Consider the following 27,635-nt stretch of genomic DNA (forward strand, 5'->3'; position numbering starts at 1 on the left):
AGTTTACATGCTAAAACAGTTTGTTAGCTGATACCATTTATACATAGAAAGATGGTGTCTACAAGACTAAAAAGATGAATCACATACATGAAAAAGAAGATATATAATCTCAATTACTTTCCAGTAGTACTTTACAGGTTAGGGAATTAAAAGTATATAACAAAGATTTGGGATAAAACTTGTCACATCTAGTGCAATTTTCTTTACTAACAAACAAAAGTACTTCATCACTCAAAGCTTTTAAATACTGCCGCCACATAATGAGAACATTATTGAGATATAGTTTAAATATGCATAGAGATCACGTTGATTTTTAGTTAAAGCCACTACCAAATCCAACGATGAAGTGAGTGACTTGTCCATGTCTCTTTCTCTTCTACTGCTTGAAAACGATCTTTGATCCTTTTTTCTCTTTCTGAGTGATGATGATCAGTAAGCAAATCTCGACAGCAAATATAGATTAATACTTTGTAAAACATTTTAAATTCATTCTGGTTCTGATGTTGATGTTCTGAGCAGCACCACTATCTAAAGTTCAAACAAACCACAACACAAAAACTGACCAAACACGGCTGGTTCTCTGATGATCCCGGTTTAGAATCGGTGAACAAAATTATGATGGATTTCCGGTTTATAGTTTGCAAGTTAAAGACATTTTAGTCGGTCTAGTTGGCTCTGGTTCAGCCGTTGCTTCTCTATGGTTCAGAACAATCACATTTGCCTATATAATCTTGGAAACATATTCGTCTTTATCTTCACATGGTAGAAGCTTGCAATAGTAATGGATATAATTTGTAAGATCAATGAATTTGATTAATTGGAAGAATCAAAGTGTGTTTATACTCCAAGTGTAGTACTAATACATTTCTCAGAAGAATAAAAATGCAGTCACAGGTCAAACCTCAAATTCCATTTTCCCTTCATGTTGGCGTTAAGAGTCCAATTGTTTTCTCTAATCTGCATATAAGGAACCTGAAAGAAAGAGGCAACAACACACTGTTTCAACAAATAACCACAACAGTGAATCTTGGAAGAGCCAACAACATGCTTCAGCTACTAGAGAGGTACCTTATTAAACATTTCGTAGCCAACTTTGATTCGTACATCCTGATCTTCCTTAAAGTTCATTTTGTTCCAGGAAAATTCTGCAGCTCCTATAGGATTCTTCTACTACCACAAGCTAAGTCCATTCTAAAGGCATAATAATACTCAAGCAAGAAACATAACTTGGAGACCAAAAAGGAAAGAAAGAAAGAAAGAAGTGAACCTGATTGAAGTCTTGATCAAAATCACACCGCCCTTTAACATTAAAGGTCACAAGCTTATTAGCTCCCATAGGAAACTCTTTTTTCCCGCGTACATGAGACCGAAGCTTGTGGCGCTTATCATAATACAATCCTACTCCTAACCCTGTTAAAGCCTAACAGAAAAATGTAACACTCTATGAGCTCTACGGTGGAGAATGTTTCAGGAGGAGGAGATGGTGATAAACCACAGAAAGTGAGAACAAACCTCGGGGAAAAGGTGTCTAATCATGGCACAGAAGTAACTAGGGGCTCCAGTTCCAGCATCTAGCTCTCCATGAAGCTATCACCAAAGAAAATAAGAAACTGAACTGTGGCAGAACAAGCAAGCAAGTCATATACACATACTGACTTAAGATTCAGGGAACCCTCTGAATGTTCTATCTTCATAATAACCAATTAACCATGATAATGAAGATAAAGTTTGGAGCTTTACACAACAGAAAAAAAAAAAAAACTCAAACGCTTCAAAACACTAAGTTTGGAAGCTACGAAGAGTTTAACACCTGCAAATGGGTTCTGGAGTTGAAAGGGAGCTTCTCCTTCGCATGGATTCTCAAAGACTTCGAATACCTCAGAGACGTCTCCATTTTTCTCGAGAAAATCGCCCAAGAATATCAAAACCAAAACCTCACCTAGTACTCCCTCTGCACCAAGATTCAACCAATAAGTCACTGCAAGCGTGTTACCAATATTTTTTAGCAGATATAAGCTCATATTAAGGCCCAATAATATGGGATTTTCTGTATAATTAGCCCTCTGCACAAAGCTTCGACCAATAATTTACTGTCACGTGTAACAAGTATTCTCTAGCAGATCTAAGCTTAAATAGAGGCCCAATAGAACAGTAAAATAAGCCTGTTTAAGCGGGAAAACCCGACCCGGATCCGTCTGGTTTCTCTGCCGCGCGAGCAAAGCTGAGTATCTATCAAAAACGATGAAGCAATCGAGTATCGTCAATGCGTTGCTTCTTCTGCTAACGAGCTTGTTCGAGGAACGCCTGATTCAATCAGCTTCTACACAGTCGCATTACCTAAACCACTCAACAAAGGCGAGACCCTGACGCTGGAGGCACATGTGCTTCAGTTTCCGGAGAAGATAACTCAGAAAGATATCCATCTCGTTATGCTCCAAGAAAGCGCGCAGTACCTCTCTCCTTACGCGGTTGAGTCTCAGTCCTTGTCTATCAAGCTACCAAACGCGAGGGTTGAGTCTGACACCAAGCTGGAGGGCACGAAGGTTCAGGGGTCAGAGATTAAGTATGGTCCGTACAAGAACCTAGCGCAGTATTCTTACGCGCCGACTGTTGTACATTTTGAAAGCAAGGCTGGTGAGGGAGATAGAAGTGTCTCATTGGGGTAACGTGAAGGTCACGGAACATTACAATCTCGTTCACCGTGAGTATCAAGACAGTTGATATTTATCACTATTTATTCTTTGATTTTGATATTTGATCTCTTCATGTCTGCTTTGCAGATCAAATACTCACACTTAGATATATAGCTGGTAGACCAGTTGTTGTGCTTGAAAAGAACAACGTTGTCCCTGATCACAATCAGAATATCCAGGTACAATACAATATAGGCACAAATTTAATTTGATCAAGAGATGTGTCTTGTGTACAGGTGTACTATAAGTTCAGCAACATCAATCTGCTGAGTGAGCCATTGATGTTAACCTCTGGATTCTTTGTTTTGTTCATCACTTGCATCATATACACGAGAGCTGACTTCTCAATCTCCAAGTCTTCTGCTGCTTATTTGGCCAAACTCCAATGGGATGAGGTAAAGCACATGTACACGTAGTCTACCAATATCTTGTTACTCTGATAGATATTAAGAGAAAGCGCTTCTTGTGTTAATTAGGTCCTAGCAACACTCCAGGAAGTCCAAAGCATCATCCAAAAATGCTTGGCTGCACATGATAAGCTTGAAGCATCGCTGCGTGATCTATCAAGAACCGGTGACATTCAAACATGCAAAGCTTCTCGCAAACCCACTGACAGTTTACTGAAAGATCTTTCCAAAGAACTCAGACCTTTGCTGCTTTTCTTACAATCTTCCCCATCAGCTTCTCAGATATCTCCAAAGGTTTTAAATTTCTCTACACCTAGTACACATCTTTTAGGTCCCAGCTCGGCTTGATTGTCTCTTTTGTCACACAGGTTGAAGAGCTGGTTGCCAAAGAGTAAGAACTTCAAAAGAAGTTGATGGCCAAACACATCTGACACCACTGTTTGTTGAAGGGTACGAGAAGAAATCATCAGGGCGTGATATCAAAAACCGGATAGTTTATCAGCAGCAAAAGATCATAGCTTTGAGGCAAGAAGTAGAAGATATTCTTGACTTCATTGATGTGATCTAGAAAAAGTTAAATGTAGTACATCCTCTTAAAGCCTTGAAACCAGACTTTTGAATGCCACTCCAGTTGGAACAAATCTTTAGTGAGCAGTTTTTGTAAATTTTGAAAGACAGCTCTTGTTCCTTTCTAAGACATAAACCTTTAGTTAAACTTTGAATCACGTACCAGAGAAGTTTGGGATCGTATCCACTGCTTGATCATCATCGTCATCATTCAAGCAGGATCATGTCTTCAACAACCTCTGTCTCAAGCTGTATCATTGAAACAGTTTCTCGCAACAAGGCTTGTTGCCTAACAAAAGAAAACAGGATCATCTTAACGCTAAGCTCGTCTCACAAAACTCACCAGTCTCTAACCTTCCGGATTTGGCAGCTCTAATTAACTTGGTAATCTTGAAAGCTTTATTGGTAGTAAGAAGAAGAGGTTTGTTATTGTTGTGGATGAATATATAGGGGAAGTCTCTGCACAGATGGTTGCAACTTGCAACTAAGAGTACTCACAAGGTATATAAGTATTATTATACCAATCTCTTAGGTGATCAAATTAGAATTGTGAATAAGCAAGCATTTTAGTTTGGATTAGCTTATGAGTTATGAGGGAGGATTGGACTTCATCTGTCGTTTTATAATGTACCCCAGTGCAGTAATTTGAGGAAATGTGGAAAATGTGTTATTAGTTCTACTGATCTCAAAATAATATCTATCATCAAGCCTTTTCTTAATTAAACAAGATATCATCACATACATTCTTATTTGATTTGTGTATAAGACTTATCTCTGTTTAACGTTCCGTGTTATTCTTCTGAAAACGTGATGTTGTTAATATTATGATCTACTTGTTACATTTCCAAATCAGCCTTATTTGATTTGTAAATCCATTTATTTAAATTTAAAACCAATGGATTGTATTGTATATACAGGGATGTGAAAACCAAATTTAAAAATCCTACTACCAATTAAGGTTGGTATATTTTTATTGGAGGATTTAAAGAGAAAGCATTCTAGAAAAACAGAAAATTCCATTTCAATAACAAAATTAAACTGCTCAATTTAGTTCCAACGGAAAAATAAAAAAGAATGTTGAAAAAAAAAACAGAAGGAAGAATAGAAGGACGCGCAGTTCCAAAATTAGGTCTCACGGATCCTTTATTTTCTCTTCAGTTGCCTTCAAAATTTATCAGTTGCTTCCCCTCACCACGTTTTTAAGAACAATTTAGACCCCTTTCTCCAAAGATCATTCCCTTTAGAAGATCGTATAAAATCTGTTCATTAGTATATGACATTTGTATAAATCAACTTTTATATTTTCTCTCCAATCAATATTATCTTTCCTTCTTTAGGAAACACTAGCTAATTCAATCAAATCTTGCCGTTTGTCTTGATGGCTTCATAATTTCCCTTTTTTACTTGAATTAAAGAGAGAAAAGAAAGTTTCAAGGAGCTAGGTTAGATGTTGGACATGATCTCAAACCAGATCCTTCTCTGAATCCATTTCTTCCACCACTGTTGTTGTTTTTTCTTGGTTCTTACGTTTCATTTCATTACCTAATTTTTATAAACAAGATGAGCTGTTTCTCTTGTCTCGACACACGAACCCATGACATGAGAATCAACATTGATACCGTTCCTTACCTAACCGATGATTCCTCAGGTTTTGAAACTTTCTCCATCTCTCTCTCTTTTTATTTTTTGTAAAATGATATCTCAATATGTTTTTTTGGTTTCCCTCTCTTTAGAAAGTTTTATCATTTGTAATTCTCATGTGTGTTTGCAGTTGGCACAAGAGGCGATTCAATAGGAGCAAGGTCCAAATCTGGCATATTAGGTTAGGCATTTTCCAGATGATTATTTATTTTTGAAAATGTTAATGAAGAAAAAATAAATAAAATTAATGTTTTGATTTTTGGGTTTTGGTCAGTTAATGGGAAAGTGAATAGCCCTAAACCCGGCGGTGGCGCACAGAGTTTCACGTTCAAGGAGTTAGCCGCCGCAACCAAGAACTTCCGGGAGGATAACATGATCGGAAAAGGAGGGTTCGGTAGTGTCTTCAAGGGACGTTTATATTCAGGACAGGTGATTTAAGCTCTCTGTCTATAGTTCTAAAACATCTGAAACGTTGTAAGAAATTTTATGGGAACTGAATAAAACGTTACAGGTGGTGGCTATCAAGCAACTAAACCCAAATGGGCATCAAGGAAATCAAGAGTTCATTGTCGAGGTTCTCATGCTTAGTGTCTTCAGCCATCCAAACTTAGTAACTTTAATTGGTTACTGTACTTCTGGTGCTCAAAGACTTCTTGTTTATGAATACATGCCAATGGGTAGCTTAGAAGATCATCTCTTTGGTTAGTCAATGTGTTACAAATATATATATAAATATATTTATTTTTTATTTATTTTATTATTTTCCATCATATTTTTACTGATTTAACCTATTTTTTTTTTCTTGTTGTTGCTAAACTCAGATCTTGAGCCTACTCAGAAACCTCTAAGCTGGAATACTCGAATGAAAATCGCTGTTGGTGCAGCTCGTGGCATCGAGTATCTTCATTGTAAAATAAGCCCATCCGTGATATACCGTGACTTGAAATCTTCAAACATTCTGTTAGATAAAGACTTTAACCCTAAACTTTCTGACTTTGGACTTGCTAAAGTCGGTCCTGTCGGTAACCGGACACATGTGTCTACTCGTGTCATGGGTACTTACGGATACTGTGCTCCAGAGTACGCAATGAGCGGAAAGTTAACCATTAAATCGGATATCTACTGCTTCGGTGTTGTGTTGCTTGAGCTGGTTACTGGTAGGGAGGCTATTGATTTGAGTAAACCAAATGGAGAACAATATCTTGTTTCTTGGGTAAGTAAACCAAAACTTAGGTTCACCCCATAATTCACTACATCCTTTATGACCAATCAAAGTGACACATAGATTATTAATTAAAAAATATTAAATTAAATAAAAAATAGCTACAAAAAAATAAAAACGCTAATTTTAACGACGTTAATGCTTCCAGTGAAACCCTAAACCCTAAATCTTAAATTCTAAACCTTATACCCTAAATTTTAAACCCAAATTCAAACCCCTAAACCCAAACCCTATACCCTAAACCCTAATCCTAGACCCTAAACCCAAATTATATACCTTAAACCCAAAAATAGACTATAAACCTAAATCTTATACCCTAAACCCAAGCCTTAGACCCTAAACCCAAACCGTAAACCTTAACCCAAACCTCATAGCATCTATGTTTAGGGTTTGGGTTTAGGGTTTACCGTTTGGGTTTTAAGTCTAGGATTTGGGTTTATTATATAGGTTTTGGGTTTAGGATTTACGGTTTGGGTTTACGATTTACCGTTTGGACTTATGGTTAAGGTTTTGGGTTTAGGGTATATAATTTGGGTTTAAGATTTACGGTTTGGGTTTATGGTCTACGACTTGGGTTTAGGGTATAGAGTTTAGGTTTATAGTCTAGTTTTTGGGTTTAGGGTATATAATTTGGGTTTAGGGTATAGGATTAGGGTTTAGGGTATAGGGTTTGGATTTAGGGGTTTGGATTTGGGTTTAGAATTTAGGATATAGGGTTTAGAATTTAAGATTTACGGTTTATAGTTTAGCTGGAAGCGTTAGCGGTTGTTAAAATTAGTGTTTTTATTTTTTGTAGCTATTTTTTATTTAATTTAATGTTTTTTAATTAATAATCTATGTGTGAATTTGATTGGTGCTAGAGGGTGAGGTGAACCTAAGTTCTCTCCTTTTGAAGACCTGTTTAAACTCTCGCTCTTTTTAACCGTGTTTCGTTGTTGGTGTTTATGTAGGCTCGAGAGTATCTCAGCGAACCTAAAAAATTCGGACATCTAGTGGACCCGTTGCTGCGTGGAAAGTACCCAAAGAAGTGTCTTAACTACGTGATTGCCATTACAGGGATGTGTTTGAAGGAGGAAGCTAATCAACGACCGACAATAGGAGATGTTGTGGTGGCATTTGAGTATATAGCTGCTCAGAGCAAATCTTATGAAGCTAGAAGAGAGTCTCGCAAGTCTACTGACTCTGACCGGTCAAGAGAGGAAACACAACAGAGTTTCTAAGTTATTTGAGTCAAATGTGAAACCTCTGCTACAACCGTACAAGCAGAAGGTTGGTGATAAGACCGCGTAAAATATTTATCTTTGTTTCTTTGTTTTTTTCGGGAGGGTTTTGTTTAGTCAGTTTAATAATGGGATTTTCGCACCTTAAAATGATACTTAATGATTAAATAGCAGCATATATATTTATAATGAAAATATTTTGTGTTTTAGAGACTATAGCTGAACTTATAATTCAGTAGGATAAATATAAGAAATTTATGTAAATCTAATCTATTAATTTAGAGTCCTATTTTTTATCTACTTATAAATAGTCTAGGTTGAACTATTACATTTAACCAGATTTTCTATAATTTCTACTTATATCTAACTTAATTATTATTAAATACAAGATATGAGCCGGTTGCGTTGCAACAGGTTTTGTTTGATGTTTTAATTTAATAAAAACCATAAAATAATAAACCACTAGGTGTTGTGCCCGCACATGCGGGCATAATCTTCTTACGAATAGTTATTATTTATCGCTTCAAAAAATTAAATCAAATATCAAATTATTTATATTTACTATATATTTTCATTAAAAACACTCAAATATTAAAAATATTTTAGAAAATATATGTATGCCAATTTTTTACCTGATTAATATTTGATTATAAATTGTTGTATATCTTAATTTAAAAATTTATAATATAAAAATATTATTTCAAGATAACAACACTATATATTATAAATCTAATCTATTAATTTAGAGTCCTATTTTTTATCTACTTATAAATAGTCTAGGTTGAACTATTACATTTAACTAGATTTTCTATTATTTCTACTTATATCTAACTTAATTATTATTAAATACAAGATATGAGCCCGTTGCGTTGCAACAAGTTTTATTTGATGTTTTAATTTAATAAAACCATAAAATAATAAACAACTAGGTGTTGTGCCCGCACATGCGGGCATAATCTTCTTACGAATAGTTATTATTTATCGCTTCAAAAAATTAAATCAAATATCAAATTATTTATATTTACTATATATTTTCATTAAAAACACTCAAATATTAAAAATAGTTTAGAAAATATATGTATGCAAATTTTTTACCTGATTAATATTTGATTATAAATTGATGTATCTCTTAATTTAAAAATTTATAATATAAAAATATTATTTCAAGATAACAACACTATATATATTATAAATCTAATCTATTAATTTAGAGTCCTATTTTTTTTATCTACATATAAATAGTCTAGGTTGAACTATTACATTTAACTAGATTTTCTATTATTTCTACTTATATCTAACTTAATTATTATTAAATACAAGATATGAGCCCGTTGCATTGTAACAAGTTTTGTTTGATGTTTTAATTTAATAAAAACCATAAAATAATAAACCACTAGGTGTTGTGCCCGCACATGCATGCATAATCTTCTTACGAATAGTTATTATTTATGCTTCAAAAAATTAAATCAAATATCAAATTATTTATATTTACTATATATTTTCATTAAAAACACTCAAATATTAAAAATATTTTAGGAAATATATGTATGCAAATTTTTTACCTGATTAATATTTGATTATAAATTGTTGTATATCTTAATTTAAAAATTTATAATATAAAAATATTATTTCAAGATAACATCACTATATATATTATAAATATTTTTTTAATTATATAATATAGATATTCATTAAGATAACAACACAATATATGAATTATCTTCTTTTAAAAAATATATAATATTATTAATATAAATTCGTTTCTAATTAAATAATATATATATAAATTCATTAAGGGTAACAATGATATTAACCACTCTAACTTTTAACGTGAGAGCTCCGTTGCGAACAATTACTTCGCAAATAATAGTATAGATTTTATTATAGTATTGTGATTTTTTTGTATATGTTGTTTGAGATTCATTTTATAATTAAAACTCGTTTTCACACATAAGTTGTTTAATATTTGTATTTTATAATCATGGATTCATGGTGGATAGATGCGTTGTTATAAACTTTATATTAAAGACTAGAGAAAATATTATACATAAATATTTAAATTGAACACAATACAAAATAAGAAATGAAAAGTAAAAAGTAAAAATAAATGAAACTTAAATACACCAATCGAATCAATGACAACATTCTACATGTTCTTATGTATTAATTTAATGTTTTATTAAATCAGTCTTTAAAATTTTATTTGGCTAAAAAAAAATTTTAAAGAAAAAAGAAAAAATATTCTATTTTATAAATCTCCTTTTTATTTACAAATATAAATAAATAAAAAATATTAAATACTCTTGTACAATTTTGTTTAAAATTTTAGAAACGGTAAATTACTATCATATAACCTATTACAATCATCTTCTCTTTAGAATTCCAGAAAAAAATCTATTGCTATCAAATAATTTATTTTAGTTATTAATAAATATTTTTTAAATTTCTATTTTTACAATTCGTATCAATACTAATTTTACACTTATTTAGTTAATTAAATAATATTTAGTATCATGTTCATCACCAAAAACTCTCTTAAAAATATTATCAAATAAATTTTTCAATTCTCTTTTGGTTAGAACTTAAAAATATTATACAAATTTCTTTTGCTTAGGATTTTTTTATAAAAAAAGAAAACAACTATCAAACATTCTTTTACAGTTTTGTAAGATTTTAGAAAAACAAATTAATATTACATAATCTATTACAATTATATTTTGACTACGATTTAAAAAATAAAATTTCTATCAAATAACTTTTTCCAGTTAATATTAACTAATTTTAAAAGTTGCAATTTTCAAAATTCATTTTACTATCATGGTTATCATTAAATTTTGAAGTAAAAATTGTTATTCAATAAAATTTTACAATTCTCTCAGGTCACGGTTTAAAAAAACAAAAATCCTAATTGGTTAAGATTAGAAAAGAATTTTCTTTTACAAATATATTTTATTTAATATTTTAGAAAAAGAAGAAATTACTTTCACATAATGTAAGTTTTTATTAACACATTCACAATCTAATTTTTTTTAATTGACACATATCACAATCATATCACGTGAAATATTGAAGTTAATTTTAGTTTATATTTTTTAACACAAAATTATTAAAAAGTGAAGTTAGTTAAATATAAAAAAAATAAGATTACTTTTACGTTTTTATTTTTATTTAGACTCTTAAAAAGGCAATTAATTATTTTATTTCTTTTAGATTTTTATACAACTATTTTATTTTTAATAGAAAATTTCTCTTTACTTATTTATATATTTTTTTTTATACATATACAAATATTTATCATATTCACACATGCTCATGTACAACAATAACATCAAAACTAAAATATGTGGAAGATTAATTTTCATGTATCAAGAAATTAAAAGAAAATACTCAGTTAATAATTTTCCTGTAAATAATATTGTGTTGTATAAAAATAATATGTGAAAGCTTAAACCTAACTATAGATATGAAATATTTGTAGCTATTTTTTGTCATATTTTTTAACATACAATTATCTATAAAAAAAGAAAGTTATTTATTTATAAAAATAATAAGAGTACTTTTACAATTTTCTTTTAATTATGCTTTTAAAAGTGATATTATTTATTTTAATTTAGTTTTTCTTCATGTTTCTATTAAATAATTTTTGTACTTGTAGGAATTACAATTCGTTTTTGTTTAACATTTTTTTCTTAAAAGTTAACGTTTATCTTTTATAATTAGTATCTTTTAAAAAAAAACATTACAATAAAAATATTATAATGAAAAATAATAATAACAATAATAATAATAATAATAGTAAAATAATAATAATAATAATTATTATTATTATTATTATAAGACTATTAAATAATATTGATAATTAATTTTCAAAAAAAAAATCGTTTTTATTATTTTAGTATATATATTTTTGATAATGATATAGTTTAACTCATATCACATTTTTAAATATATAACTACCATGTGTCACAGTCATGTTAATTAGCAATTTTGAAGAACCAAACTCAATATAATCATTTATAATTATATTTTCATTAAAAGTTTAGAAAAGAAAAATTATATTAAATAATTTTTTTTCAGATCTATTTTTTAGGATTTTGAAAAGGAAAATTTCTATAGAAATTACTACTAAATATTTTTCTTAAAATCATTTTTACTATTAAATAAATTTTAAAATTAATTATCAAAATTCGTTTTTATTTTATGTTATTACATATATTTTTAATCATTTTATATTTAAACACATGTCACAATATTAGAAGAAAAATTATTATCAAATAATCTTTTGCAATTATCTTTTGATTAGGATTTTAAAAAAAGAAAATTACTATTAAATCATATATATAATAAGATTTTTAATAAAATTTATTTTTGTTAATATCTTAGTATATATATATATTAATTATGATATAGATTAACACATGTCACAATTTTAAATATATAATTGATATGTGTCGCGATAATGTTAATTAGCAAACTCTACCTTAATATTAAGGAACTAAATAACAAATCTATTATTTTAAATAATGAGTTCAATTTATAATAACACTACTTTTAAGTAAATAATCAATTATGTTTTATTTATTAATATAAAAAGAATTATATATACCTACTAATTCATATATACGACTGTACTTTAATTCAAATGTAAGAAAAAATCTTTTAAAACCCTCACCAAATACATAGAAATATATCTTATAAATAAAATATTAAAACTAAAGATGCATATATATATATATATATGTATGTTAAAATAAATAGTAATAGTAATTAATATTTAATGATATGCTGAAACATGTTATCATTGATATTTTTTTTATGAGTATAGTTTCACGAGTTATTCCAGCACATATAAAATATTTATCAAATATATAATTCATCTAATCTATTAATTTAGAATCCTATTTTTTATCTACTTATAAATAGTTTAGGTTGAACCATTACATTTAACTAGATTTTCTATTATTTCTACTTATATCTAACTTAATTATTACTAAATACAAGATATGAGCTCATTGCATTGCAAAATGTTTTGCTTGATGTTTTAGTTTAGTAAAAACCATAAAATAATAAACCATTTTATTATAGTATTATGATTTTTTTTTTGTATATGTTGTTTGAGATTTACTTTATAATTAAAACTCGTTTTCACACATAAGTTCAAGTTAATATTTGTATTTATAATCATGGTGCATAGATGAGTTGTTATAAACTTTATATTAAAGATTAGAAAAAATACTATAAATAAACATTTAAATTGAACACAATCCGAAATAAGAAATGAAAAGTAAAAATAAATGAAAGTTAAATACACCAATCGAATCAATGACAACATTATACATGTTCTTTTTTTTTGTGACACACATTATACATGTTCTTATGTACTAATTTAATGTTTTATTAAATAAGTCTTTAAAATTTTATTTGGCTACAAATTTTTTTAAAAAAAATAAAAAAATTCTATTTTATAAATCTACTTTTTATTTACAATTAAAAATAAATAAAAAATAATCCTCTTTTAAAATTTTTGTTTAAAATTTTAGAAAAGGTAAATTACTGTCATATAACATATTACAATTATCTTCTCCTTAGAGTTTTAGAAAAAAACCTATTGCTATCAAATATTTTTTTTTAGTTATTAATAAATATTTTTAAAATTTTTATTTTTACAATTCGTATCAATACTAAGTTTACACTTATTTCCTTAATTAAATAATATTTAGTATCATGTTCATCACCAAACACTCTCTTAAAAATAATATCAAATAAAATTTTCAATTCTCTTTTGGTTAGAACTTAAAAATATTATACAAATTTCTTTTGCTTAGGATTTGTTTTATAAAAAAGGAAAACAACTATCAAACATTCTTTTACAGTTTTGTAGGATTTTAGAAAAGTAAATTAATATTACATAATCTTTTACAATTATATTTTGCCTAGGATTTAAAAAAATAAATTTCTATCAAATAACTTTTTCCAGTTAATATTAACTAATTTTAAAAGGTTTCAATTTTCAAAATTCGTTTTACTATCATGTTTATCATTAAATTTTTGAAGTAAAAATTACTATTAAATAAAATTTTACAATTCTCTCTGGTCACGGTTTAAAAAAAGGAAAATGTCCTATTTGGATAAGATTAGAAAAAAATTTTCTTTTACAAATATATTTTATTTAATATTTTAGGAAAAGAAGAAATTATTTTCACATAATGTAAGTTTTTATTATCACATTCACAATATAATTTTTTTAATTGACACATATCACAATCATATCACGTGAAATATTGAAGTTACACTACAAGAAAACACATGGTTAACGACGAAAATTAACGAGGAAAAACAATCCTCGTAAATTTGCGTCGAGTTTACGACGAATTTAGGTGAAAAACTAAAGTCATCGTTATTTCCTCGTAACGTAACGACAAAACTATTTTGTCGTAATGTGGATGTAACTTTACGAGTATTTTACGAGGAAAAACTATTTCCTCGTAAATACGACGTAAACTTTGCGTGGTATTTACGAGGGAATAGTTTACGTGTATTTAGCGAGGAAATTTTTGAATCCACCAACTTTATAGGTGTTACACGTTTTTTTTGCCCACCTAATTAATTTTCGTCGTAAATTCATAGAAAAATTACAACTACCAGATTCGAATTTTCCTATAAATATGGATGTTTAAACATCATTTTAAACACACCAACAACAAAAAACGTGAAAGAAAAAAAATGGCTGGCTCCGGGAATATTTACGAGTTGCGGAAGTGGATGTATATGCATAGAGATGGTAACGGGAGAGTGACGAAAGAATACCTTGCGGGTCTGGAGACATTTATGCATCAAGCAGATTCAACACCGCTCGCCCAAGAAAGTGGTAAGATGTTCTGTCCTTGTCGGAAATGCAACAATTCGAAACTGGCAAACCGTGAAAATGTTTGGAAGCATTTAATAAATAGAGGTTTCACGGCAAATTACTATATCTGGTTTCAACATGGAGAAAGTTTTAATTATGATCAGAATGAAGCTAGTAGTAGTAATAGCAATTTTCAGGAAAAAGAACCGGTTGATCATCATTTGCATAATGAACATAGTTACCAGCAGGAGGAGATGGTAGATTATGATAGGGTTCATGATATGGTAGCTGATGCATTCGTAGCTCATGATGGAGATGAAGAACCTAATATAGATGCAAAAAAGTTTTACGAAATGTTAAGCGCGGCGAATCAACCACTTTACAGTGGTTGTAGAGAAGGTCTCTCTAAATTGTCGTTAGCTGCTAGAATGATGAATATTAAAACTGATCACAATCTACCTGAAAGTTGCATGAACGAATGGGCAGACTTGTTTAAAGAGTATTTGCCGGAAGACAATGTGTCTGCTGATTCTTATTATGAGATTCAGAAACTGGTTTATAGCCTTGGGTTGCCTTCGGAGATGATAGATGTTTGCATCGACAACTGCATGATCTATTGGGGAGATGATGAGAAGCTAGAAGAATGTCGATTCTGCAAGAAGCCACGATTCAAGCCGCAAGGACGGGGACGTAATAGGGTACCGTACCAAAGGATGTGGTACCTACCAATTACAGACAGATTGAAAAGATTGTATCAATCAGAGCAGACTGCTGGAAAGATGAGATGGCATGCCGAGCATACTCAGACGGATGGTGAGATGACTCATCCATCAGATGCAAGAGCCTGGAAACATTTCAACAAAGTACATCCAGATTTCGCTAGCAATATCCGGAATGTGTATCTCGGATTATGCACAGATGGATTTAGTCCGTTCGGAATGTCAGGGAGACAATATTCATTGTGGCCAGTCTTTCTTACTCCATACAACCTGCCACCGGAGATGTGCATGCAATGGGAGTTGCTATTCTTGACCATATTAATACCTGGTCCGAACCATCCAAAAAGGTCCCTGGATGTTTTCCTACAACCACTGATAAAAGAGTTGAAGGATTTGTGGTCAACAGGGGTGAGGACGTATGACTGTTCAACGAAGACGAATTTTACGATGCGAGCGATGCTTTTGTGGACCATAAGTGATTTCCCTGCCTATGGGATGTTGTCTGGATGGACTACACATGGGAGATTAGCTTGTCCATATTGTAATGGAACGACGGATGCGTTTCAACTGAAGAATGGTAGGAAGACAAGTTGGTTTGATTGTCACCGTCGATTTCTTCCCATTGGCCATCCTTACCGAAGAAACAAGAATTTGTTTAGGCACAAAAGGGTTGTGAGAGACACTCCTCCTCCATATCTAACTGGAGAACAAATTGAAGCGCAAATCGACTACTACGGAGCTAACGAAACAGTTCGTTGGGGTGGTAATTGGCATGTCCCTCGTAATATGCCAGATTCTTACGGTGTTCATCACAACTGGCACAAGAAGAGTATATTTTGGGAGTTGCCATATTGGAAGGATCTTCTTCTGCGCCACAACCTCGATGTGATGCATATAGAGAAGAATTTCTTTGAGAACATCATGAATACAATATTGAATGTCCCAGGGAAGACAAAAGACAACATAAAATCGAGGTTGGACTTGCCGGATATTTGCTCAAGAAGCGAGTTACATATTAAAAGCAATGGACAAGTTCCCGTTCCGATATTCAGATTATCTTCAGAAAAAAAGTCGGTGTTGTTCAACTGGGTGGCATCAGAAGTGAAGTTCCCCGATGGGTATGTTTCGAATCTCTCTAGATGTGTTGAAAAGGGTCAAAAGTTCTCCGGGATGAAGAGTCATGATTGTCATGTATTTATGCAACGACTACTGCCCTTTGCATTTGCGGAGCTACTTCCAACAAACGTACATGAAGCACTTGCAGGTACGTAGTGTATTATATCACAATAATTTACAAAATAATATATGACTAACAATGTGTTTAATTTTTTTTGAATATAAAAGGCATTGGAGCATTTTTCAGGGATCTGAGCACACGCACTCTTAAAGAAGAAGTTGTGGAACAGCTTCAGGAGAACATTCCCATCTTATTGTGCAACTTGGAGAAGATATTTCCTCCCGGATTTTTTGACGTCATGGAGCATCTAGCTGTCCACCTCCCATATGAGGCATTGCTTCGTGGACCTGTACATTACGGATGGATGTATCAGTATGAGCGAGCCATGAAATATTTGAAGGGAAAAGCAAAGAACCTCGCCAAAGTTGAAGGTTCTATAATTGCTGGAAGTTTGACGGAAGAAGTTTCTCACTTCACATCGTACTACTTTGCGTCAAAAGTACGTACACGGAGAAGAGCTCCAAGAAGATATGATGATGGTGGTGTTGCGCCAACATATGCAGTTGCTGGTGTTCCAGACATCTTTAGCCAGATTGGGCGACTCGGTGGGAAGTGTAAAGAGGTTTGGTGGTCGAGTGAAGAAGACGCTCATAGTGCACACACCTATATTCTACTCAATTGCGAAGATCCATTGATGCGTTATTTTGAAAGGTAACATATATTGACACTTCGAAACACATATAAGTATAATTAATTGTATAATTGCGAGAGATTCATTCCTATAAAATGTGATTTTACAGCCTATTTGTTTCTCAAGTCGAAGAAACATTTCCTGGTATATCCACAAGTGACGTAGACAAAAGGAAAGATCAACACTTCATTAAGTGGTTGCGGAATCAGGTATTAACTAAAACTTTTTTTCATACATTATCTGTATTTCATTAACATTCTCTTTATTTTTGCAGGTTGATTATGACGACGACGATGCAGATTATCCTAAGTGGTTACACGAAGTAATTCAATCTCCACTTGTAAAGGTCACCACATCACAGATGTATTTCACACGAGGCTATACTTTTCATACATATGACTATGGTAGACAGCGGGCGACCAGTAACTATGGAATATGTGTGAAAGGGGAAACAGATTTCTACGGGATCTTGACGGAGATTATTGAAGTCGAATTTCCAGGGATACTGAAGCTGAAATGCGTCCTCTTCAAATGTGAATGGTTCGACCCCGTCGTCAACAGAGGTGTTCGGTCTAACAAATTCGGTGTAGTTGATGTCAACGGTGGACGAAGGTACAACAAATTCGAGCCTTTCATCTTAGCTTCACAAGCAGACCAAGTTAGCTTCCTTCCATACCCTCGGATGAGAGATTCAGGTATAAATTGGTTAGCAGTGATCAAAGTTACACCTCGAGGACGAATCATCAGTGGAGAAGAACCACCATTGCAAGAAGAACAGATAAATGAAGTCGAGGAACCTGAACAAGAAATTGATGACATCCTTCTCATTGATCCGCATAATCACGAGTACGAAGATCTTACCGATGATGCCACAGACGAAGCTGTTGAAGACGAGTTTAATGAAAATGATGATGTTTCTAGTGATGACGAGAATGTCGATGTATCCGATTGATGTATTTGTTTTATGAATAAGATGAGGGAGTTTGTTTTATGAATAAGATAATGTGGGGTTTGTTTTATGAATAAGGTAATGCTGGGAGTTTGTTTTATGAATAAGCAAATGTGGGATATTGTGGTTTGGAATGGAAATAAAGATGGAGTTTGGAATATATGAAGTAGAAAATAAGGAATATGGGGTTTCGGGTTTTTGGTTTCGGGTTTCGGGTTTTGGGTTTTGGGTTTCGGGTTTGGGCTTTCGGGTTTCGGGGTTTGGGGTTCTAGGGATATATGAAGTAGAAAATTAAAGATGGGGGTTTGGAATATATGAAGTAGAAAATTAAAGATGGGGGTTTGGGGTTTCGGGTTTCGGGTTTGGGGTTTCGGGTTTGGGGTTTCGGGTTTAGGGTATGGGGTTTGGGGTTGGGGTTTCGGGTTTGGGTTTAGGGTATGGGGTTTCGGGTTTGGGTTTCGGGTTTAGGGTATGGGGTTTGGGGGTTGGGGTTTCGGGTTTCTGAATCTAGGGATTTAAACATAACACTCGTTAATTCCACGTAAGCACAAATCGTCGTAAAGTCCACGTAGGATGAAATCGTCGTAAAGTCCACGCAGTATGAAATCGTCGTAAAGTACACGTAGGATGAAATCGTCGTAAAGTCCACGTAGCATAAAATCGTCGTAAAGTCCACGTAGGGTTAAATCGTCGTAAAAACCACGTAAGATAACGAGGAAATAACGACGAAACCTAAAATTAAATATGAGGTTTGGAATATATGAAGTAGAAAATTAAAGATGGGGGTTTGGAATATATGAAGTAGAAAATAAGGAATATGGGGTTTCGGGTTTCGGGTTTCGGGTTTGGGGTTTCGGGTTTGGGGTATGGGGTTTCGGGTTTGGGGTTTCGGGTTTCGGATTTCGGGTTTGGGGTTTCGGGGTTGGGGTTTCGGGTTTCGGGTTTCGGGTTTCGGGTTTGGGGTGGAATATATGAAGTAGAAAATTAAAGATGGGGGTTTGGAATATATGAAGTAGAAAATAAGGAATCTGGGGTTTGGGGTTTCGGGTTTGGGGTTTCGGGTTTCGGATTTCGGGTTTGGGGTTTCGGGGTTGGGGTTTCGGGTTTCGGGTTTCGGGTTTCGGGTTTGGGGTTGGAATATATGAAGTAGAAAATTAAAGATGGGGGTTGGAATATATGAAGTAGAAAATAAGGAATCTGGGGTTTGGGTTTCGGTTTCGGGTTTGGGGTTTCGGGTTTGGGGTTTCGGGTTTCGGGTTTCGGGTTGGGGTTTCGGGTTTCGGGTTTGGGGTTTGGGTTTGGGGGGTTTGGGGTTTGGGGTTTGGGGTTTGGGGTTTCGGGTTTCGGGTTTGGGGTTCTAGGGATTTAAACATAACACTCGTTAATTCCACGTAGGATGAAATCGTCGTAAAGACCACGTAAAAAGATTTAAACATAAATCACGTTAATTCCACGTAAGCAAAATCGTCGTAAAGTACACGTAAAAAAAACACTCGTTAATTCCACGTAAGCAAAATCGTCGTAAAGACCACGTAAACGGATTTATACATAAACCCGTTAATTCCACGTAAGTACAAATCGTCGTAAATATCTCGTAGTGTACAAACTTGAAAAAAAAAGAAAAGGAGAAAATACCAGATTAACATGTGGCAAGACTTCCAGCAATTATAATACGTAAGTCTCGCCCACATGAATTCTAATATCTTCTTCTTTTCCTATTTTTTTCAAATATTTATAATTTGAATATGATTTTTTTGAGGATTGTGATTTGAGATAAAGTGTGATTTGGGAGTTTGGGTGTGGTTTGAGAGTGAGAGTTGTGGGTATATTTATAGGAAAGCAAGCCTCGTTAATTCCTCGTAAGTAAATCGTCGTTAATACCTCGTATAAAAAAACACGGGCCTTTGTGATTCCTCGCAATTTCCTCGTAAAAAAAAAGACGGGCCTTTGTAACTGCTCGCTATTTCGTCGTAAATTTACGACGAATTTGCGACGATATGTAATCTTATATATACACCCGCTCACTCTTTCTCTTTCTGCTTCCTCTCTACTTCCTCTCCACTTCCTCTCCATTTCGTAGCAATGGTAAGCCTGATTCCTCTCTAATTTGGTTAGATAGATTAGGTGGTTAGTATAGGGAATTTAGATAGGTTTGCGGATTTTATGTTATTTAGTGTTGATTAGGTGGATAATGTTGGAAAATATATTGTTGATGTTAATTTCAAAAATTTCATTTTTTTTTTCAGGTTCGAAAAGGAAGACTTACTGCCCATTACAGAGAGATCTTCGGTGAGCCGGGTAGTCGTTTAGACCCGGCCTCTTCTTCCGCTCCCAGTTCTTCGGGCCAGGAGACTGTCCCCGAGACTCAGTACACTCAGAGAGTCTCTGGGTCTACTTCTTCTAGTGCACCATCGGCTCCTCATGTGCCTCCTCCGATGCCTCCTCCTGTGCCTCCTCCGATGGCACCTCCGATGGTCGCTGATATTCATCCTGATCTGATGGTGCCTCCGAGTGCTCCTTACTCGCAGTACACGGTAGAGGACATTCTCAGTCTGCCAGGCAGAGAAGGTTTACCAGTCATCGACCCAGACCGACCGGACGGAACGTTGTGGTATGTTGCATTAATTTTTTTAATTCGTTTAAATATCTTTTATAACATTAAAAAATAATTTATATTTTAAATTTGTATTTTCCAGGTGGGGGGTTGACGGATGTCTTGCATCGGACGTAACCGACACGATCAAGGGTTACTTCTCCATGCCACATCCAAACTGGAGTAAGACGCCTCACTACGTCAGAAAGACGTGGTTCAAAATTTACGCTGTAAGTTTCTATTAATTAATTATATATATTTTAATTTTTTCATGATTTATATATATACTTTCTAAAAACTAATTGTTAATTTATTTTTTCCAACAGCAAAAATATAATTGGGCTTTGGGGATCACTGAGAGGGTGAGGAAGAAGTTTAACGCGAAAGCGAAAGTTCGCTTGTTGGACACGGTCTCCAACTGGAAGGGTGACTGGATCGTGAAGGGGTATGAGCGTGGCAAACCCGCTGAGCTCACCACGGACGTGTGGGATGGCCTCATCCGTTATTGGCGCCTTCCTGATTCGATTAGAATCGCCCAGGCTTGCTCTAACTCCCGTAACACGGTCGATGAGCACGGGAACGGGCCGATGCTTCACACTACGGGCCAAAAACCCCACGCCGGTGTCCGTTTGGAAATGGTAATTAAATATTTTATTAAATAATTTTTTTAATAATTATATTAATTTATTCTAACTTTCTTAACTGTTTTTTAGGCCAAAGAGACGGGACATCTCCCGTCTCTTATGGAACTTTACGAGAGGACCCACAAGAACAAGGCGGGCGTATTTGTAGATGGCAAGTCCGAGCAAATCTACAACGACGTAGTTGCTCGGGTTGAAGACCGCCAGACTCAGCTGACCCAGCAGTCTACCGACGGATTACCCGTCACCTTATCCACACTTGAAGTGGATAAGATTTACGAGGAGGTAAATTTTCAAAAAAATTAATTTTTAATTATTCATTTAATTTAACTTTAAATATTTACTTACAATATTTATTTTTTGTTTTTAAGGTTGTCCCTAAAAAAAAGGGACGGACGTTGGGTATTGGTTCCGTCAACGATGTTCCGAGAGCGACATCGTCTTATGGTCAGCGACGGGATGATGAAGTCACGGAGCTGCGTAGAGAGTCCGCTCAGCTGCGTAACGAGTTGACCGCGACAAAATCTCGTATGGGTGGAGTCGAGGGCTTCTTGGACGTTATTGCGGCCACAAATCCGGAATGGGAGTCCATGTTGAGGAACATGCGACAACAACATCCCATTCATGGCGAGTCATCCGACGACGTACATAACGAGGCGGATGTTACGAGGAGGAGTGATGAATTCTACCGGGCGATGAACGACCCTTAGTTTTTTTTTTGTTGTTGTATTATATAAATTCAAAACTTATTTATTTATAAAATATTTTCATATGAATTTATTTTTATTTTGAATTTTAATTTATTATTAAATTAAATAATTTTAATTATTTTTTATTATATTTTAAAATTCTGTAAAATAATAAAAACGAAGTAAATTCGTAGCTAAAGTACGACCTCTTTACGTGGAAATCTTACGAGGAAATGACGAGAAACAGTTTACGAGTATTTTACGAGGAATTCTTTACGAGGAAATAACGAGGAAATGTTTACGACTATTTTACGAGGAAATATTTCGTGGTTGTTACGTGTATTTTGCGAGGAAAATCTTTCAAGGTATTTACGTGTAGATTACGAGAAACTGTTTTCGAGTTATTTACGAGGAATTGTAGCGACGTCCTTACGAGGAATTGTAGCGACGTCTTTACGACGAATCGTTCTACTTCGTCTTTACGACGAAATATATTCCTCGCTAAGTTACGACGAATTAGCGAGGAAATATGTGTTACGACGGACGTGTAACGAGCAAACACGTTTCCTCGCTAATTCGTCGTAAAGCCTCTTTTACGACGAATTAGCGAGGAAAACCGCCCTCGTTAAGATTATGTTTTCTTGTAGTGTTAATTTTGGTTTATATTTTTAACACAAAATTATTAGAAAGTAAAGTTAGTTAAATATAAAAACAATATGATTACTTTTACGTTTTTATTTTATTTAAAGTTTTAAAAGGAAATTAATTATTTATATCTTTTAGATTTTTATACATCTATTTTATTTTTAATAGAAAATTTCTCTCTACTTATTTATATATTTTTTCTTATACATACAAACACATATTTATCATATTCACAAATACTCAAGTACGACAATAACATCAAAACTAAAATATGTGGAAGAAATTAATTTTCATATGTCAAGAAATTAAAAGAAAATACTCAGTTAATAATTTTCCTGTCAATAATATTGTGTTCTATAAAAATAATATGTGAAAGCTTAAACCTAACTATAGATGTGAAATATTTGTAGTTATTTTTTGTCATAATTTTTTAACATACAATTATCTATTAAAAATGAAAGTTATTTATTTATAAAAAAATAATAAGAGTACTTTTACAATTTTCTTTTAACTAGTATTGTATGTGTACTGCGTACAGGAAAAAAAATGATTATCTATTATGTTAAAAGAAAATGATTATTTATTATGTTAAAACAGTGTGTGTTGTAGCATAATGTATTGCCAGATTCATGCTAATATAGCAATATTTGTAGACAACAATAGTCATATTCTCTTATCTTTTAGACGGACAAAGTGATCAATTGTTTTCTTCTCAGTTTCATTTTAATTTTATTTCATTTTACTTGGTAGCAAGGTTTGTGTTAGGTTTTATTATGTTTCTTCTCTTACAACAGAGTTTAGTTATCGTGATCATTATGCTTAAATGTACATAAAATATCTCATATTTTATAAGCATTACTAAATCCGGAATTAATTCACAGTCGCGACCGTGACCGATGTGTGTAAATCAAACTTACACTCGATCTTAATTGTTAACAAAAAGAAGAATAACATTTAATTTTTAACTCCACCAAATATCTACTTGTTTTATGAAATGAAATTAACATATTTTCATCTAACACTACATACCTTTTGGTTCTTGTGCCAAAAATTCACCACTGAATGGAAAATCCATTTGCAACTCTGGAAATTTGAATTAGTTTGCCCTGAAAATATTTTTCCAAAATTCCAGTTCATCATAGCACACTGAAGGAGAAAGAGAGGATATGTGTTTTTGTAGCAAGATGCAATTATAAAATAAGTAAATAACCTCGTACAGATATAAGCAATAGAATATGGGTAGTTATTTTAGGAGATTGTTGGTGAATATTGATCGTGGTTTGCAAAGAACCGTCAGTGAAGTGGACAGAGAAAATATTTTTGATTTTGGCAGATAAACATTAGTTTCTCATGTTTTTTTAATTATGTTTTTCACTTTTAGTCTATGTGGCCAAAATATTATTGGTCAAGTGACTTGTGCTTTAGTATACAATATATGAGCCCGTTGCATTGCAACATGTTTTGTTTGATGTTTTAGTTTAATAAAAACCATAAAATAATAAACCATTTTATTATAGTATTATGATTTTTTTTTTGTATATGTTGTTTGAGATTTACTTTATAATTAAAACTCGTTTTCACACATAAGTTCAAGTTAATATTTGTATTTATAATCATGGTGCATAGATGAGTTGTTATAAACTTTATATTAAAGATTAGAGAAAATACTATACATAAACATTTAAATTGAACACAATCCGAAATAAGAAATGAAAAGTAAAAATAAATGAAAGTTAAATACACCAATCGAATCAATGACAACATTATACATGTTCTTTTTTTTTTGTGACACACATTATACATGTTCTTATGTACTAATTTAATGTTTTATTAAATAAGTCTTTAAAATTTTATTTGGCTACAAATTTGTTTTAAAAAAATAAAAACATTCTATTTTATAAATCTCCTTTTTATTTACAATTAAAAATAAATAAAAAATGATACTTTTTAAAAAATTTGTTTAAAATTTTAGAAAAGGTAAATTACTGTCATATAACCTATTACAATTATCTTCTCTTTAGAATTTCATAAAAAAATCAAATGCTATCAAATATTTTTTTTTAGTTATTAATAAATATTTTTTAAATTGCAATTTCTACAATTCGTATCAATACTAATTTTACACTTATTTTGTTAATTAAATAATATTTAGTATCATGTTCATCCGCAAACACTCTCTTAAAAATATTATCAAATAAATTTTTCAATTCTCTTTTGGTCAGGATTTAAAAATATTATACAAATTTCTTTTGTTTAGGATTTGTTTTATAAAAAAGAAAAACAACTATCAATTATTCTTTTACAGTTTTGTAGGGTTTTAGAAAAGGAAATTTATATCACATAATCTTTTACAATTTTAATGTGTCTAGGATTTAAAAAATAAAATTTCCATCAAATAAATTTTTCCAGTTAATATTAACTAATTTTAAAAGTTGTAATTCACAATCTAATTTTTTTAGTTGACACATATCACAATCATATCATGTAAAATATTGAAGTCAATTTTGCTTTATATTTTTTAAAACAAAATTATTAAAAAGTAAAGTTAGTTAATTATAATAAAAATAAGATTACTTTTACGTTTTTATTTTATTTAGACTTTTAAAAAAGAAATTAATTATTTTACTTTTATTAGATTTTTATACAACTATTTTATTTTTATTAGAAAATTTCTATCTAATTATTTTTTTATTTTGTCTAATACATACAAACACATATTTATCATATTCACACATAATCATGTACGACAATAACATCAAAATTAAAATATGTGGAAAAAAATAATTTTCATGTATCAAGAAATTAAAAGAAAATACTCAAGTACTAATTTCCATGTAAATAATATTGTGTTATGTAAAAATAATATGTGAAAGCTTAAACCTAAATATAAAAGTGAAATATTTGTAGCTATTCTTTCATAATTTTTTAACATTCAATTATCTATTAAAAAAAGAAAGTTATTTATTTATAAGAAAACAATAAGAGTACTTTTACAATTTTCTTTTAATTATGCTTTTAAAAGTAATATTATTTATTTTAAATTTAGTTTTTCTTCATGTTTTTATTAAATAATTTACTGTACTTGTAGGATTTACAATTTGTTTCTGTTTGCCATTTTTTCTTAAAAATTAATGTTTATCTTTTATAATTCTCTATCTAGTATCTTTCAAAACAAACATTATAATAAAAATATTATAAATAAAAATAGTAATAAAAATAATAATAATAATAGCAATAGCAATAATAAGAATAATAATAATTATTATTATTATTATTTTAATAAGACTATTAAATAATATTTATAATTAATTTTCAAAAAAAATCGTTTTTACTATTTTAGTATATATATTTTTGATAATGATATATTTTAACACATACCACATTTTTAAATATATATAACTACTTTGTGTCACAGTCATGTTAATTAGCAATTTTGAAAAACCAAACTAAAAGTTTACAAAAGAAAATTTATATTAAATAAATTGTTTTCAAATCTATTTTTTAGGATTTTGAAAAAAGGAAAATTTCTAAAAAAAATACTACAAATTTTTTTTTAAAAACAAATTGTTTTTACTATTAAATAATTTTTAAAAGTAGTTTTTTAAAATTCATTTTTATTTTATCTTATTATATATATTTTTAATCATTATATATTTAAACACATGTCACAATATCAAATAATCTTTTGCAATTATCTTTTGATTAGGATTTTTAAAAAGGAAAATTACTATTAAATAATATATATAATAGGATTTTTAATAAAATTTGATTTTGTTAATATCTTAGTATATATATTTTTAATTATGAGATAGACTAACACATGTCATAATCTTAAATATATAATTGATATGTGTCGCGTTCATGTTAATTAGCAACTTTTAAAGAACCAAGTTTTATTTATTAAGATATGCCCTACCCTAATATTAAGGAACTAAATAACTAATCTATTATTTTAAATAATGATTTCAATTTATATTAACACTACTTTTAAGTAAATAATCAATTATATTTTATTTATTAATATAAAAATAATTATATATACCTACTAATTCATATATACAACTGTACTTTAATTCAAATGTAAAACAAAATTCTTTTAAAACCTTCACCAAATACATAATAATATATCTGTTAGATAAAATATTAAAACTAACGATACACACACATATATATATATATATATATATATATATATATATATATATGTTAAAATAAATAGTAATAGTAATTAATATTTAATGATATGCTGAAACATGTTATTATTAACCGCGTGTTAGTGGTCGGGTGGTAGTAAGGCGTTCCAGGATCCCGAAGGGACTGGAGTTCGAATCCATCTCCACTCAGATTACCGCGAAGCACGTGGCCAGTGGGGTATTCACATGGGCCCCCCACCCCTCCAGGTGGAAACACCTGGGTTATCAAAAAAAAAAAAAAAAAAAAAAAAACATGTTATTATTGATAATTTTTATGAGTATAGTTTCACGGGTTATTCCAACACATATAAAATATTTATCAAATATAAAATTCATTGAACATAACATAAAACATACTTTAAGTTATGTTTGAGCATTCAAGTACCCGTTACGATATGGATTGGGTATTTGGACTTCAGTTTTAATTTATATCATATCTTAAGCCTCCAACGAGGTAACAATAGATCACAAGAGGATATTATTGAGATTTCCTGGAAACTACAAGAGACCTATAAGGATGAGGAGAAATATTGGCATCAGAAGAGTCGAAATATGTGGTATTCATCTGAGGACCTTAATACTAAGTTTTACCATGCTTTAACAAAGCAACGGAGGATCCGAAATAAAATATTGGGCCTCCATGATGAAGCGGGTAATTGGGTCACAGAAGAGAACGGCGTTGAGAAGGTGGCGGTAGATTATTTTGATGGTTTGTTTAGTTCAACTAACCCAACGGAGTTT

At 31.4% G+C, this 27,635-nt stretch overlaps 2 protein-coding genes and 1 pseudogene across 4 annotated transcripts; 2 read left to right on the forward strand and 1 right to left on the reverse strand.

The window, feature by feature from the left end:
- Positions 1-788: 788 nt before the first annotated feature.
- On the reverse strand, positions 789-2,249 carry LOC106424954 (outer envelope pore protein 21B, chloroplastic). 3 transcript variants are annotated; one of them, XM_013865697.3, is made up of 5 exons: positions 1,811-2,249; positions 1,513-1,587; positions 1,268-1,420; positions 1,069-1,167; positions 789-972 (listed from the first exon to the last, which is right to left on the reverse strand). In XM_013865697.3, exons 1-5 carry the CDS (start codon positions 1,892-1,894, stop codon positions 889-891), a joined length of 495 nt encoding a protein of 164 aa, XP_013721151.2. In that variant the 5' UTR covers positions 1,895-2,249; the 3' UTR covers positions 789-888. The 3 variants fall into 3 exon arrangements, 2 of the variants coding, with proteins under 2 accessions (XP_013721151.2, XP_013721152.1); XR_002659586.2 differs by having other exon boundaries at positions 922-972; positions 1,069-1,191; XM_013865698.3 differs by lacking the exons at positions 789-972; positions 1,069-1,167 and having other exon boundaries at positions 1,272-1,410.
- On the forward strand, positions 2,238-3,924 carry LOC106424936 (annotated as a pseudogene).
- A 954-nt stretch (positions 3,925-4,878) lies between these two features.
- Positions 4,879-8,270, forward strand: LOC106424970 (probable serine/threonine-protein kinase PBL22). The gene is made up of 6 exons (XM_013865709.3): positions 4,879-5,315; positions 5,439-5,489; positions 5,583-5,737; positions 5,820-6,009; positions 6,130-6,521; positions 7,481-8,270. Exons 1-6 carry the CDS (start codon positions 5,228-5,230, stop codon positions 7,748-7,750), a joined length of 1,146 nt encoding a protein of 381 aa, XP_013721163.1. The 5' UTR covers positions 4,879-5,227; the 3' UTR covers positions 7,751-8,270.
- The last annotated feature ends 19,365 nt before the right edge of the window (positions 8,271-27,635 follow it).

Source organism: Brassica napus, chromosome C6 (assembly GCF_020379485.1).
Source record: "Brassica napus cultivar Da-Ae chromosome C6, Da-Ae, whole genome shotgun sequence".
Classification (NCBI taxonomy): domain Eukaryota; kingdom Viridiplantae; phylum Streptophyta; class Magnoliopsida; order Brassicales; family Brassicaceae; genus Brassica; species Brassica napus.